The sequence below is a fragment of the Conger conger genome, chromosome 6 (assembly GCF_963514075.1).
Source record: "Conger conger chromosome 6, fConCon1.1, whole genome shotgun sequence".
In the NCBI taxonomy this organism is placed as follows: Eukaryota; Metazoa; Chordata; class Actinopteri; order Anguilliformes; family Congridae; genus Conger; species Conger conger.
In genome coordinates this window covers 24,453,683-24,468,077 of record NC_083765.1, presented here as the reverse complement: position 1 = coordinate 24,468,077, position 14,395 = coordinate 24,453,683, and the positions used below count along the sequence as shown (strand labels likewise).

General features: G+C 38.4%; 1 protein-coding gene across 1 annotated transcript; it reads right to left on the bottom strand.

Annotated features, from left to right (window-relative positions):
* Positions 1 to 3,837: 3,837 nt before the first annotated feature.
* On the bottom strand, positions 3,838 to 7,221 carry mibp2 (muscle-specific beta 1 integrin binding protein 2). The gene is made up of 8 exons (XM_061245907.1): positions 6,960 to 7,221; positions 6,482 to 6,572; positions 6,158 to 6,206; positions 5,805 to 5,991; positions 5,470 to 5,541; positions 4,979 to 5,085; positions 4,804 to 4,892; positions 3,838 to 4,103 (listed from the first exon to the last, which is right to left on the bottom strand). Exons 1-7 carry the CDS (start codon positions 6,983 to 6,985, stop codon positions 4,810 to 4,812), a joined length of 615 nt encoding a protein of 204 aa, XP_061101891.1. The 5' UTR covers positions 6,986 to 7,221; the 3' UTR covers positions 3,838 to 4,103; positions 4,804 to 4,809.
* Positions 7,222 to 14,395: the final 7,174 nt, after the last annotated feature.

The window sequence follows — 14,395 nt, the reverse complement described above, 5'->3', positions numbered from 1 at the left end:
TGGGATTTTCACGACAGTGTAATTCAATTGGGTCACAGTCTATTTGTGCGCCAAGAGTACTATTATGTAACATCTCCAGTGGGCAGAAGTAGGCTACTTGCTTGGCAATGATGAGTTACAATTTAGTTGAAGTAAAAAAATACAGATGTATAACAAAATATATCTTAATACAGTCCAGGTCAGGAATCACTGTTTCAAAATAGTATGAAGACACAAATTGCATAAATTACCTTATCATTTCAAATGTGTGAGAGGATCAAGATCTTTTGCATAAAGAGAAAGGATTTTTCTAGCCAGTGTAATTTTCTTTGTTTACACACATGGACTGATAAAAAAGTCAAAGCATGTTTTAAGAGGGTTATACAACTGTAAATATTGAAATAAATGCCATAAAGCAGAACATAAAAGCTGTATTGGAGCAAGTGTGGCCTTGTGGTCATAGGAACTAGAATGCTTCAGTGAAACCAGTTCGCCTAAGCCCAGCCGTTGTTATTGCATTGCATTATATAACAGGAGGCAGACAGAAAGTCATTTTGTTGTATTTAAAAGTCCATAATAAAGAGTCCATAGTTTTCTTTTCTTTTTTTCTTTTCAGCTTCTACCTCAGCTATGGAATATGTAGTGGTTTTGGTGAACCAGGAGCTACTCTCCTCAGAACATTCCATGTGTCTCCAGTTGAGGCTTGTCCGACCTGTGGATTTAAAAAAGAAAAATTATATATATATACATTATAACTGACTTAACTACAGAAAGTAGCGGGTGACTTGTTCTTCAATATATTGTGTATGTTTATATACTATTTTGGCTGAGAGCTTTTCATTATATATATACTTCTGCTTATCCTGGAAATACACCTGTTATTTTTCATAGTAAATGTGATCTGCTAGAATAGTGTGATGACAGGCAAATATGTTGTCAAAATGTCTCATTATCCTATTTCATAATGTATTGGTAACTAATCGGAATGTGTTTGTATGATAACACAATGTCTGTTACAGCAATACATTATTTGTTCTTATGTGCATCTACATATAATAAGTGGTGCCATGACTGAAATAATGAAGTCATATTTCCTTTGTCTCTCAGAAATATTACTTTGAGCACAAGACGGTTGCTTTATTTAGTTTCTGACCAGTTGCAGCTCCTGATGTGAAGGGTAGGTGCAGCTAACAAAGGCATGTGGAAATCCCTAACATAGATAGAATTGCAACAGGCTGTGCAGAGTACACAGAGCCACTCTTCCTTTGCATAGTGTACCTTACCTGAGTCACTGCCACTGCTGAAGCCAAGTCTGGCAAACAGCCGTATAAATAAGATCCTAGCACCATGTCTGGGACAATGGTACAGACCAAACTAAACACGTTACTGCCATGTCAGAGAGAACCAGCAAAACAAAGGGCAGTAAAATGCCAGGTCAGGCTGTATCGTCATAGTACAAGCTGTACAGTCTGTTTATAGTAAAAAATGGTGTCAGTGATATTCCTGCTGTTGTAGGAGAATTGCTGTATGTGGGAATACTTAGTCCACATGAAGGCGCAGGTGGTGTAAACAAAACATACATACATCACTTAGGTGCTGGGCAATATGATCGAAGAAAACATATTACAGTTATTTAATTGATGCTTTTATCCAAAGTGACTTACAGTTGATTAGACCAAGCAGGAGTGGGGTTAAGGTCCTTGCTCCAACAGCTGTGTGGATCTTTATCTGACTACACTGCAGCTTGAACCACCAACTTTCCAGACTCCAGTCAAGCACCTTAGTCATTAGGCTATAGGCTATCCCCATCCCTTATTTAGGTTCCCAAAATTAATTGTGTGATATTTCAATCTAAGTGGCTTATTAACATCAGGGCTCTTAATTATTCAATTAGCCAAATGATCTATTTGATCTAACATGTTTGATTCAGTCAAAAGCTACAGCTACAGACTGCGCACGTACTGTATATTTTTGGTGAAAATGTTTGTACTGTAGTATAGTAGATCTTGATTAGTTGGTTGGAGGAAAAACCAGCACACACCTCTAGGACTAGATTCATACACCACACTGTACATACAGTACTTATATATGTATGCTGTAGGTTATACATAAGGAAGCATTGATGTGAGGTACATCAGGGTTACTTTTATGATGGATTGGGACTTTAGCTTGGAAAGTTTGGCCCTTTCCATTGCTGTGTCCTGTGGCCTTGGAGCAATGGGGGCTTATGGTCCCACACAAATGGCACAGACATTAAATACCTTTATAGGGAGAAGTATACAGAGAACAGAATGAGGGGATTGCAGCCAAGATCAGAACTGTGTTTTTTCCAAAAATAACTATACTAACTTACAGGTGAGGACAAACCCTAATTAGAACATAAGTGGTGTGCATATGTTCTCGTATTGGAAAAAAAACTAAAAACATTGCCACAATAAACAGAATGTCAGAAGCTTACAGTACTGAATTATGACCCTACTCTAATTGACTATTCAATGTCCCACTTTGGAGTTCATGTTTAAACCCTGGGACAAACTATGAGGTTGATGTTTACTGCAAATCCAGTAAAAGGGCATTCTTCTCTAAGTGGTAATAAAAATACCTACATTTTATGATTTAGTAGATATATTTTTAAACAGTATTATTACTGCAATTCTTTGTTCTGATTTTTTTTTAAAGGTTGTGTTATGTAATATATTATGTACTCTTCATAACGAGGACTAGACAGTCCAGTAAAACAACTGACTAACCTCCTCTGCAAACACTGATTCTATTTTTAAATGAAGACATATGGCAGACCAGCTGTGTCAGTGGAACAGACATGGGCCACTGCATGTTTTTCTCATCGTGCCTATTCTTAAATCAAGTCAAAGAATGGCAGAGATTCTGTTGTTTCTGAGATAAAGAGAAATGCCTTGTTTTCCAAACATGGTTTAAATCTTTGTCAATGTGCTTGAATCTTTATTCTAACAAGATTTAAGTGGCAGTAAGAGGATTGTTCAGTATGTGAATTGCAGTATTTATGATCTGATTTTAAAAATGGCTTGCTTCTGACATCAAAATTGAAAGATAAATTTGAATATTTTCAATGCTCAAATTACTTTACCCAGTCCTTTCCTCAGATTTTCTAATCATTTTGTTAAATTCTGTCCATAAATTCTGTTTGTCGACCTTCGTGTCAAAGAAATACAGCAATTGTATTTGGACTAATGGTTTCATAGACCTACTGTTTTAGCTGCATGTTTGACTTCTCCTTTACGAGAACATAAAGGAATATCTTCTGAGTATCAAGTACATGACATGCACTACAAGTTTGCTTTCATGTGTTTTGTGCCCCACAAGGTTTGACTACTGGCATTTCTAAATTAATTTGAGAAAATATAATCAATATAAAATAAATATACTTAATTAAGTAACTCCAGGTAATGTGAAATTATGCTTTTTCCCTCAAGTTGCTTGTTTTAACTGTCCTTGCTTAGAGTGTTTAGATTATACAGACCATCATATCATGCGATCTGCTGCCTGGACTGTATGATGAAATGTTTTTATCATATCAAAAAAAAAAAAAGAAGAAATGTGACAAAGGCTAAAATTGCAAGACACATACAGTCTCAGTGTCTGGGTGGGGATGTTTGCAAATAAACTGATGTCACATTACAGTTTTGTACAAATTCTAACATGTACCCTAAAGTGAGGGATTACTTTTCACTTTTCAACAGTGTTTTCTATGTACATCCATAAGTGGAATTTTCTCATAGAACCAATTTCAATGAGCCTTTCAGAATTTCTCTTTACAAATGAAAATAAACAAGCTTTATTATACAGATGCAATGCAATAAGCAGTAAAGCAATTTTTTTTTCAGAAGGTTAATTTTTTATTGACAAGTGCACCTAGCTGAAACGATCTTCCAAACATTTAACTCAATCTAGCTCTAGACAGTTGGAGACAAAGCAATAAATAAAGGTGGATATAAAACTATGCCAGCATTATAATGTAATTGGATAAATAATTTAACTTTAAAACTCTTAGCTGACTATGTATGACATAAATTGTGCTGCCACATCAGCACATTGCAATATAAATGTGTATAAAATGCATGCTCCACCATCTCAGATCACCGGACCTGAAAATGAAAAACAAACTTTGCTTTAGTAAAATAGTAAGTTAAGCTTGATGCATTCAAGTGAATATAGCACAGAATACTACCACGGGCCTTTGAGGGGAGTGGCCCAATTACAATCTTCCTTTTAAAGTGAAAGCTCAAAATCACATTTAAGGAAATTGAGATGTTGACCTGCAGCATAACAGGAGATTAAATTCTCCTAACATCAGCTGCTAAGAATACCTTATGTACAGTACATCAGACATATGACATTTTACGCCCAGATAAGAGTTTTGAAATCTGAACCTTAAATACTATGCAAGTAATAGATATAAATAAAAATAAGTTCAAGATATTGTCCAAAATACTTGTTTCTGAAATTTATATTTAATTGCACATTGTAGTGATGTAGCAAAATGACACTTTCACTCTTAATACACTCTTAAAACACCCATAATGTGTTGATAGGCTAATATCTAATTGAGAGAAAACACTGACTCATGTGACCATTGGTCAATATCCAGTTTGGATTTCCTTACCCTTTTCCATATTGAAATTGAAAACCTGAGAAACACTACTGATATTCTCAGGGTGGTTTCGGAATTACGTTATATTGTGCATATACCCCCCTCCCATATAATTTCTATTTACCCACATCCTTCAACTTACAAACAAATGTACTGGTAAAAAGTGTCAATATGGACAGACTAAACAAAGTCACCTTTGTTTAATGCTTATGGATGATGTTCTGCACCTCTCCGAAGACAGTAGTATACAGTTCCTCCTTTGACCTTGTTCCATCTAGCTGCACTGTTAAGAGAGACAAAACATTTAATTTAAGAGTTTTAAAGTGCAGCATAAACAGCAAGCACAAGTGTACACTTCACACTGCTTACCAACATCAACACCACTATCCTCCATGCGTTTCTTGTGTTTCACGTACATGGGCCAGACGTGGCCATCAAAGAGACCAGGAGGGTCTGGCACCAAATAGTTCCTTGCACTGCAAGAGACAATACAATCCCCTTACATTTCATGGCCACCCAATCTATGAACATCTTGCAGCCAATAGTCTTGTGGCTGAGGTACTTCACTGGGTTGGTGGTTCAGGCCTAGATGCGGCCACAGTGCAGCCATTGGGCCCTTGAGCAAGGCCATTAACCCCACATTGCTCCAGGGGGGATTGTCCCCTGCTTAGTCTAATCGCCTGTACTGTAAGTCGCTTTGGATAAAAGCATAAGCTAAATAACTAATAATAATAATGTCAGACATGTCAATTCACCAATGCATTACATTCTTTACAGTTTTGGGGTGAACATCCTTTACATCAAATAACTCCTTGCAGTTACTTCATTGTGGGCAGAGGACTTTATAAAATAGTCCTTACCCCCTCCTCTTTTTGCATTCTTCATATGGGATGGAGATGAAATAACGTTGGTTCAATACGTCGATCAAAGGTCTGAGGGGGAAATAAAATTCAGACATTAAACATTTACAACAACAGGCATTTTGTGCTCAAAGTTCTGACAGCAATAGGAACAAAAGTATGCAGAGTAAATAAATTGTTAAAAACCTTTATTTGCTAGGCATATCTAGGACATAAATGCACATAAAAACGCTAACCGGTTTCGACTTCCTCAGGATGTAATCATGACAGCAACAATTCCAAATATTCAGGAAAATTATAGTCATCTTTAAGAAAATGCCGCTGCTCCAAATCACCTGTAGGTGTAGAGCAGAAAGCCCTCCACGATAAGGACATGGACACCTTCGTCATCGTGCTCCGACTCCAGCGCCATCTCCGTATCCAAAGTGTTGTTGATGCCATGGGAACGCTCAAACTTCACTGGGTTCTCAAGCCAAGCGTAGATGGTGCTCATCATGGCATCCATGTCCAAAGCAGTGATCACTAAAACCCAGAAACAGGACAAACATCAATGAAGGTGAATGTAGATTTTTAAATTGGCACTGTTCCATCGGGTTTCTAGTTAAGCAACATGCTGATGGCATTACTGTAGACAAAGTGCCCATGCCACAAACACAGATGCCACCCTGTTAAAAAGATCCCAGCTTACCATCATACTGCTTAAAGCCATCTTCACCAACTTCAATCTGATCTTGGGGCTGAAACATACACGGATGAGATATACTCTCGAACACTCCACAAAAGCCTATAGCCTGCCGTAAGGAACTGAAGTTTTACTTCAACTCACAGAGGACAGTGCCTGGAGCAAATGTTGTGTGGAATTGAGAGACTATTGTATTAAGGCATTGACCGTATATTATGTTTTCGTTACGCTCATCTGGAGTTTTAGATGGGTAATCATTATAGGTAACTTGTTTACAGGAGTTTTTTCCAGCTAAGCTTCTGAATGTACCGATTTCACAAGCCAACTCACCTTGAAGAAGTCATCCTGATGAACGACACAACAGTTGGGCAAATTCTTGATTAGTTTATCCGTGAGGGTGGTTTTTCCTCCGTTTGTAACTCTAAATAGAATATTTTGTAAAGTGAGGGGAAATTTTTTTTCCAAAATACATAGTACATTTACATTTACATTTTTGTAATTTGGCAGACATAGTACTGTACTGGCCAGCTATAGTCTAACGTTGCTCATGTGGAACTGCATGCCAACATGCCTGAAAATTACCGAATAGCATATGTTCACATACAATAACACAATTATTGTTATTTTACTGTATTATGCATAGACTGTATAAAAATAGGTATGATGACTTGGGGAAGGGGGATCCTGGCGGCAAAGGCAAGTAACTACTTCTCTATGGCAGCCAGTCCACGTGTCTGCAGAGGTCGATCTATGGATGAGAGGATTCCAATGCTTTGGCAATTCAAACGTAAGGCATTTGTCAACTCACCCGCCGACGCCGATAACGTACTTCATCTTTACGCAGGAATTATGCAGCTGCCTAGCTGTCGAAAACGAAGAGCGCGGACAGGACGGCTCACTTTGATTGAGGGCACAATGATCAGACGGAAGAAAGCTTAAAAAGAGTCGGTTACAAGAAACGTCAACTACTTAATTCCTCCATGTTGCAGACTGTAATGAAAGCTGGACGATATCACTCGACTTCCACCAGGAGAGTCCCGCACGCGCTCAGTCACACTATTCCACCTTCTCCTTCCAGCAACATCATTGGGTATATAAATTCTGCCGTCTAGCGGAAACAAAATACTTCGAACCAATCAGAGCGTTGAAAAAGTGTCGACCTTCTTTTCCTCCTCCAGGTACTCCACCCTGTGATCAAGACCACGCCTAAAATTAGGCTGTGCATTGTTTCTGTTCCGAAAATCCAGAAGTGAGCTGTTGGCTACTCATTTTCTGCTGGCATTTGTATATGTAATAACCTGTGCGTTATTTTAAATGTCTAGGCTGTTAGCGTGAATGTTAGCTATAGGATACTATTTCCTCGAAAAGACAAGACAATGACTTGTCATACTTGACATTTAGCCTACTGGTTACATAAATCGCATTTATAAAAAAAATAAGAAAAAAATGACTATCACAGTTATTTTGTTACTGACTGCAATTTCAATCCATTGTCTCTTTATTGTGTAGGGTTGAACAATGTTCCCAAAACCTTGACATAGTTTTGTGAGGTCGAGCCATAATTGTAGTGATATCTTATGTTTATATGCCCCCAAATCCCACAGTTATGGAGTCTGAAGTACCAAGATAGACCAGTATGTTGCAAGTGCTTGTAAACCTCTGGATCTTTTTTTTTTTTCATGTGTTATTTCCTGTCGAATGAACACAAATACAATAGTTTCGGAGAGTTACAAATTGCATCTTATTTCTGAAGCATTTACAGTGTTAGTGACGCAGGCTTGGGCTGTAAAAATCAGATTTAATTAGCATTCTTTTGCACAGACAAACGGGATGACTATTGTATTTAAACTCATTTTACAGCCAGAGGGAGATTTCATGTAGCTGTAAACGGATCTGCATACGAGCACAGCTCATTCTTGGTTCCCTCCACGCACGCTATCCTTTGTTGTTGTGGCAGATATACCGTGGGCTGATCTTCACTTTTAAGTTAACATGAGTCTGGAATAGCAACATTTCAACTTCGAAGTGTTATGTATTTACTGAGCTCACACGACAGATATTTATTCCTTGTACAAAAGACTAACACACAAACTACTACATCTCGATAAAGTAAGATAATCTTCTTCAATTTAAGATATTGTACATTTCTAAACTTCCTCACAGGTCAAGAAACAAAAAAAACAAAAAACATTGTGAATATCAACAGTGCCCTTTGCATTGGCTGATACTTTTATCCACTTGAGTAGGCTACACCAGAAAATTCACTTCATACCAACCTGTGAACAGAAAGAGCACACAACATTTCGTGTTCCTTAGGTTTATTTTATCACAATAAATTAAATTAAAAAAACTCTTCAAGCCTATCGTGTCATTTAGTCACTCCAGATTCCAACTTCTTATATTCTGTAGTCTGGCATCGATGCTATAAACGGATATTGACTAGTCTAGCAGACATCACTACCTTGCGGCCAACACCTGCACGCACACAAGACACGGGAATCTGAGGTAACGTTTTCTCTGGTCAGTGTGATAGATATAACAAGAAATCGCAAGGTATTCTGGTGTCTGATGACAAGAGAGTAACTGCTCCTCCGTTTTATCAATTTTATCATACAGTCTTCAAAACCGTGTCAATGCACAGTTATATAATTCAATTACTATGTTTTACAGATCTCATTTACTTTGCTATCATGAATAGTCAAAAATGCCGACCGGTATATCTTAGCCCTAATCCAAGACCATTCATATCATAAGACATACAAAATATGACCGGTCGGTAAGAGCATACATTTTAGCATATGTTTTTCTTTTCGACGTGTGTCAGAGTAGTTACATAAATACTGTCACCTAGTGGGCAAAATTGAAGCACAAACGATTCAACAGAGTGATAAATTGTAATGTTGTTAAGCCTAGCAGTTATCACCAGAGAGTAATCATCAGTGTGTTCATCAATTTTGTGTCAAGTAGGCCTAGCCTAGACCTGTTTATAATGCCTGGCTTGGGGAAATAAAAAAATAAAAAAAGAATAGGCTTGAGGAACCGAATGTACTTAATTTCCACAAATAAGTCATCATTTCTATCTACATGCTGCCGAAAGAAAAATCGAGCAGTGCTTGTCTGTACATAGATACTAATTTATGATACTATGTCATATAGTATAATAACATGTAATATTATAGAAAGGCTAAGGCATTGTTTCTCAAACATTTTGCCCCAAATAAAAAAATTAAATGAAAAAATAGTAGGCTGCACAACAAAACCTGAGATCCCAGGTGTCATTGCAACGGTAGGAGGAGCAGTTTCACTGTACGCACTCTGAGGGAAGTTTATGGGAGTCGGCAGGTAATTTGACGAGAAACGAACTCACAATGAACTTCGATTAGTTGTATAACTACCTTCATGAAAACTTAGGGAATAAAGTAAAGGAAAACCCCAAGGTAGCCTAAACTCGACGACGCCTCAGTACATACACACGTACAATCAATTTAAAAATGTCACATTGGACATAATCAGAAAATAAGTTCCAAAGGCCTATATTTGTTAAATTCTCAGCTGCTTGTGCACACCGGATTCAAATTCAAAATATTCACCCTTCTCTCAACAAACTATCTGCTAATGGTTTCCCTAGAAATGTGCTGCGGTTTGGTGCTGACTGATTGGGAGAGTGACATATGGGCGTCAGTAGCCAGAACGCGATCTAGCTGGCATGTTGAAGTTATAGTTGTGAAACCATGATACATTGGCTTTCGTTTGCTACGCAGGAGAAAGCAGCCACTCCACAATAAAGCCAATTGATTAATTGGTGCACTGCTCTTTTTATGGTGCACGTCGGCTGCTATATCAAAACTGGACAATGGGATATACAAAATTAGTAAGGAAAAACACAGTCGTGGTTCTGAATTTGGGAGTGCGTCATCTCTTAATGAGACAACATTAAAGCATCAATATGTACCCAAAATGTTCAATATCTAACAAAGCTAAAGTGAAGTTTGTTTTTCTACTTTGTACTCTTTCTGTTTTTAGCGTTTTTGGAACTCATTGACCCAGATTTCTTGTTCTTAGGGAAGCTTTGCATCTCGAAATTACTGCCTGGGCTTCTTTTCAAACCACAGCTCTGTGCTCCCCAGACATGCTGCAATATATCATCTAAGGACTCCAGGGATTGTCATTCTAACTGTAAAGGATATGACAGCATTTGACTGATTATGTGTTTAACACGAAGTGTAAGGTCAAAGACGTTTCGGTTATATTGAGTTCAGAATTGTCTAAGATTTGGTAAATATCTGTTGACTATTTAAAATGCATTCAACACATATTTTTGGCTTGGGTTAACATAAAGCATTTAATTACATTACATTTCACTTTTTTTGTTTTATATACTGTTGTTTGTTTACTATCATCATCATTTAATCACATATTTGGTGTTATTGTTCACTGTAGGTTGTTTACATGTCTGATTTTGCACATCTGTTACCAGTTTGTGGGTTAAATTCATGGCTGACAGCCAGTATGACTGAAAGAAACTGTCAGGTTTCTATATATCTGTTTTTGAGCTAAATAAATGCAGTCTTTGTCCTTTATTTCTATTTAAATATAATACATGATTATATTTCATCATTAAATTTAGTCAGGTATAGAACATCCATTGGGTTTCTCTGTTGAGATCCATATTATATCCCCAATGGTCACACTCTACCTTTTGTTTATTCTGAAGTCTCCTTCATTATTGGCAGTAAAATACAATTTCTTATATGATTATGTGCAATGACAACCATTGCGAGAGATCCACTGTGTATTGGTCACACATGCATTTTTTCATTACTATCATTTGCTTAATGTGAAAAAGTGTTTTGAAAAGATTTACAAATAGCCTACTGCCTGATGAATTGTGTATGTAGTCTGTTGTAAAATGCATTCTCTATCTGACCACAGTGCATCTGCATATGAATAATTGAGTTAATCAGACATCATTGTTTCCTGTAAATGATCACTTGTGCTTTTTAGCAGACACTCTTATCCAGACCAATGTACAATAAAGTGCAAATCATAACCAGGTAGAAGTGTGCTGGAGACCCTAGAGGGAAGTAAGGTTCCAGGTGCTAGAGTGATCACATAGATAAGAACTTGAACTCTTGTAGAATAATCATATGCACTCACTGAGCACTTTATTAGGATACCTGCTTATTGATGTGATTATCTAATCAGCCATTCCTGTGGCAGCAGTGCAATGCATAAAATCATGCAGATACAGGGGCTTCAGTTAATATTTATATTAATAATATCAACCATCAGAATGGGCAAGACATGTGATTTTTGACCGTGTAATAATTGTTGGTGCCTGAGAGGTTGGTTTGAGTATTTCAGAAACTGCTTATCTCCTGTGATTTTCACGCACACTAGTCTCTAGAGTTTGCAGAGCATGGGTGTAAAAACTAAAAACAAACAGTCAGCAGCAGTTCTGCTGGCAGAAATGCTTTGTTAATGAAAGAGGTCAAAGGAGAAGGGCCAGACTGGTGGAAGCTGACAGGAAGGTGACAGTAATGCAATCTCTGAACACACAACACCTGAAACCTTTAAGTGTATAGGCTATATCAGCAGAAGACTAAATAAGTCTAAAAAATACATCTAATAAATACATATTAAAGTGTTCACTGAGTGTATATTCCTGTATACTCGGGTGAGAGACCCTCACTTTGGACACTTTTCTCAATTTCTCAATTTTCAACTTACTGTGGACAACTGCGTGGAATAAACTTTCATTTCTGGTCACACTGCCGAGTCTCCTGGTTGTCTCTTCGGAAAAAAGATATGCCACATCCGGCAGAGACACTTAGTCCTTGGCAGAGGCAGCTACACAGAAACTTGTTTTGCATAGTGTATCATTAAATGAAAAAAATATTCTTACTCAGAGAACTCTGCTTCAGCTCTCGGAACCTCATTATGGATTTGTGTCAGGCATGAATTTACACATCTATGTTAGTGTTTAAGAAATCTGGAGTGGAGTAGAAACTTCAAAGAATGGTAGATCTCCAGTAACAGGGCTGGACAGCCCTGCTCCATGTGAACATGTGTGATGCTCTTGTTCAGTGGTGTCTATAATGTATAAAATGTGTGTTGGCTGTTCATTGGCATAGGGATATCGGGTATATTTGAGGTTTTATTCTATTTATATTGTTTCTTTGTCTGGAATAAGTTGGAAGTGTATGTTTGTGCTGATCCCAACAGGAAAACCAGTGAGGAAGCTGCCTCTGCATTGTTGACATGACTGAGTTCTGGGTCTGTTTCAGCTGTTGCATTGCAGAGCAACCCCAGCCAGTAAGTACATTACATTACATTAATGGAATTTGGCAGATGCGCTTATCCAGAGCGACGTACAGTTGATTAGACTAAGCAGGAGACAATCCTCCCCTGGAGCAATGCAGGGAAGGGCCTTGCTCAAGGGCCCAACGGCTGTGTGGATCTTATTGTGGCTACATCGGGGATCGAACCACTGACCTTGCTGGTCCCTGTCATGTACCTTAACCACTACGCTACTGCAGTACACTTCATGATTGCTTTTAAATCATCAGTCTGTGCTTTCTTTGGTTAAAGTGTCTAAATATATTTATAGTTTCAGGATGAATGAAAGCAAAACAGGCACATGTACATCCTGAGTGAGTTTACACACGCCAACACTGCTGTATTATACACTCACTGAGCGCTTTATTATGAACACTATACTAATACTGGGTAGTGCCTCCCTTTGCTCTCGAAATAGCTTCAATTCTTTGTGGCATGGATTCCTTGTTGATTGTATCTGGCAATTTCTGCAGATTTGTCAGCTGCACATTCATGCTGCAAATTTCCCGTTCTACCACATTCCAAAGGTGTTCTATTGTCATGTTCCTAAAACCAGTTTGAGATGTCTTTTGCTTTGTGACATGGTGCATTGTCATGTTGAAAGTAGCCATTAGACAATGGGTACATTGTCATGAAGGGATGCACATGGTCAGCAACAATACTCAGATAGGCTGTGGCATTCAGACGATGATTGACTGGTATTAACGGGCCCACAATGAGCCAAGAAAACATTCCCGCCACCATTACACCACTGCCACCAGCCTGGACTGTTGACACAAGACAAGTTGGGTCCATGGTTTCATGCTGTTGGCGCCAAATTCTGACCGTACCATCTGTATGCCTCAGCAGAAATAAAGAGATTCATCAGACCAGGCTACGTTTTTCCAGTCTTCAACTGTCCAGTTTTGGTGAGTCTGTGCCCACTGCAGCCTCAGCTTTCTGTTCTTGGCTGACAGAAGTGGAGCCTCAAGGTTCAACAGATTGTGCATTCTGAGATGCTTTTCTGCTCACCACAATTGTACAGAGTGGTTATCTGAGTTACCTTAGCCTTTCTGTCAGCTCAAACCAGTCTGGCCATTCTCCGTTGACCTCTCTCATCAACAAGGCGTTTCCATCTGCAGAACTGCTGCTCACTGGATTTTTTTTGTTTTTCTCACAATTCTGAGTAAACTCTAGAGACTGTTAAATGGTTAATGGTTGGCATTTACAGTGGGGCAAAAAAGTATTTAGTCAGCCACCAATTGTGCAAGTTCTCCCACTTAAAAAGATGAGAGGCCTGTAATTTTCATCATAGGTATACCTCAACTATGAGAGACAAAATGAGAAGAAAAAAAAAATCCAGAAAATCACATTGTCTGATTTTTAAAGAATTTATTTGCAAATTATGGTGGAAAATAAGTATTTGGTCAATAACAAAAGTTCATCTCAATACTTTGTTATATACCCTTTGTTGGCAATGACAGAGGTCAAACGTTTTCTGTAAGTCTTCACAAGGTTTTCACACACTGTTGCTGGTATTTTGGCCCATTCCTCCATGCAGATCTCCTCTAGAGCAGTGATGTTTTGGGGCTGTCGCTGGGCAACACGGACTTTCAACTCCCTCCAAAGATTTTCTATGGGGTTGAGATCTGGAGACTGGCTAGGCCACTCCAGGACCTTGAAATGCTTCTTACGAAGCCACTCCTTCGTTGCCCGGGCGGTGTGTTTGGGATCATTGTCATGCTGAAAGACCCAGCCACGTTTCATCTTCAATGCCCTTGCTGATGGAAGGAGGTTTTCACTCAAAATCTCACGATACATGGCCCCATTCATTCTTTCCTTTACACGGATCAGTCGTCCTGGTCCCTTTGCAGAAAAACAGCCCCAAAGCATGATGTTTCCACCCCCATGCTTCACAGTAGGTAT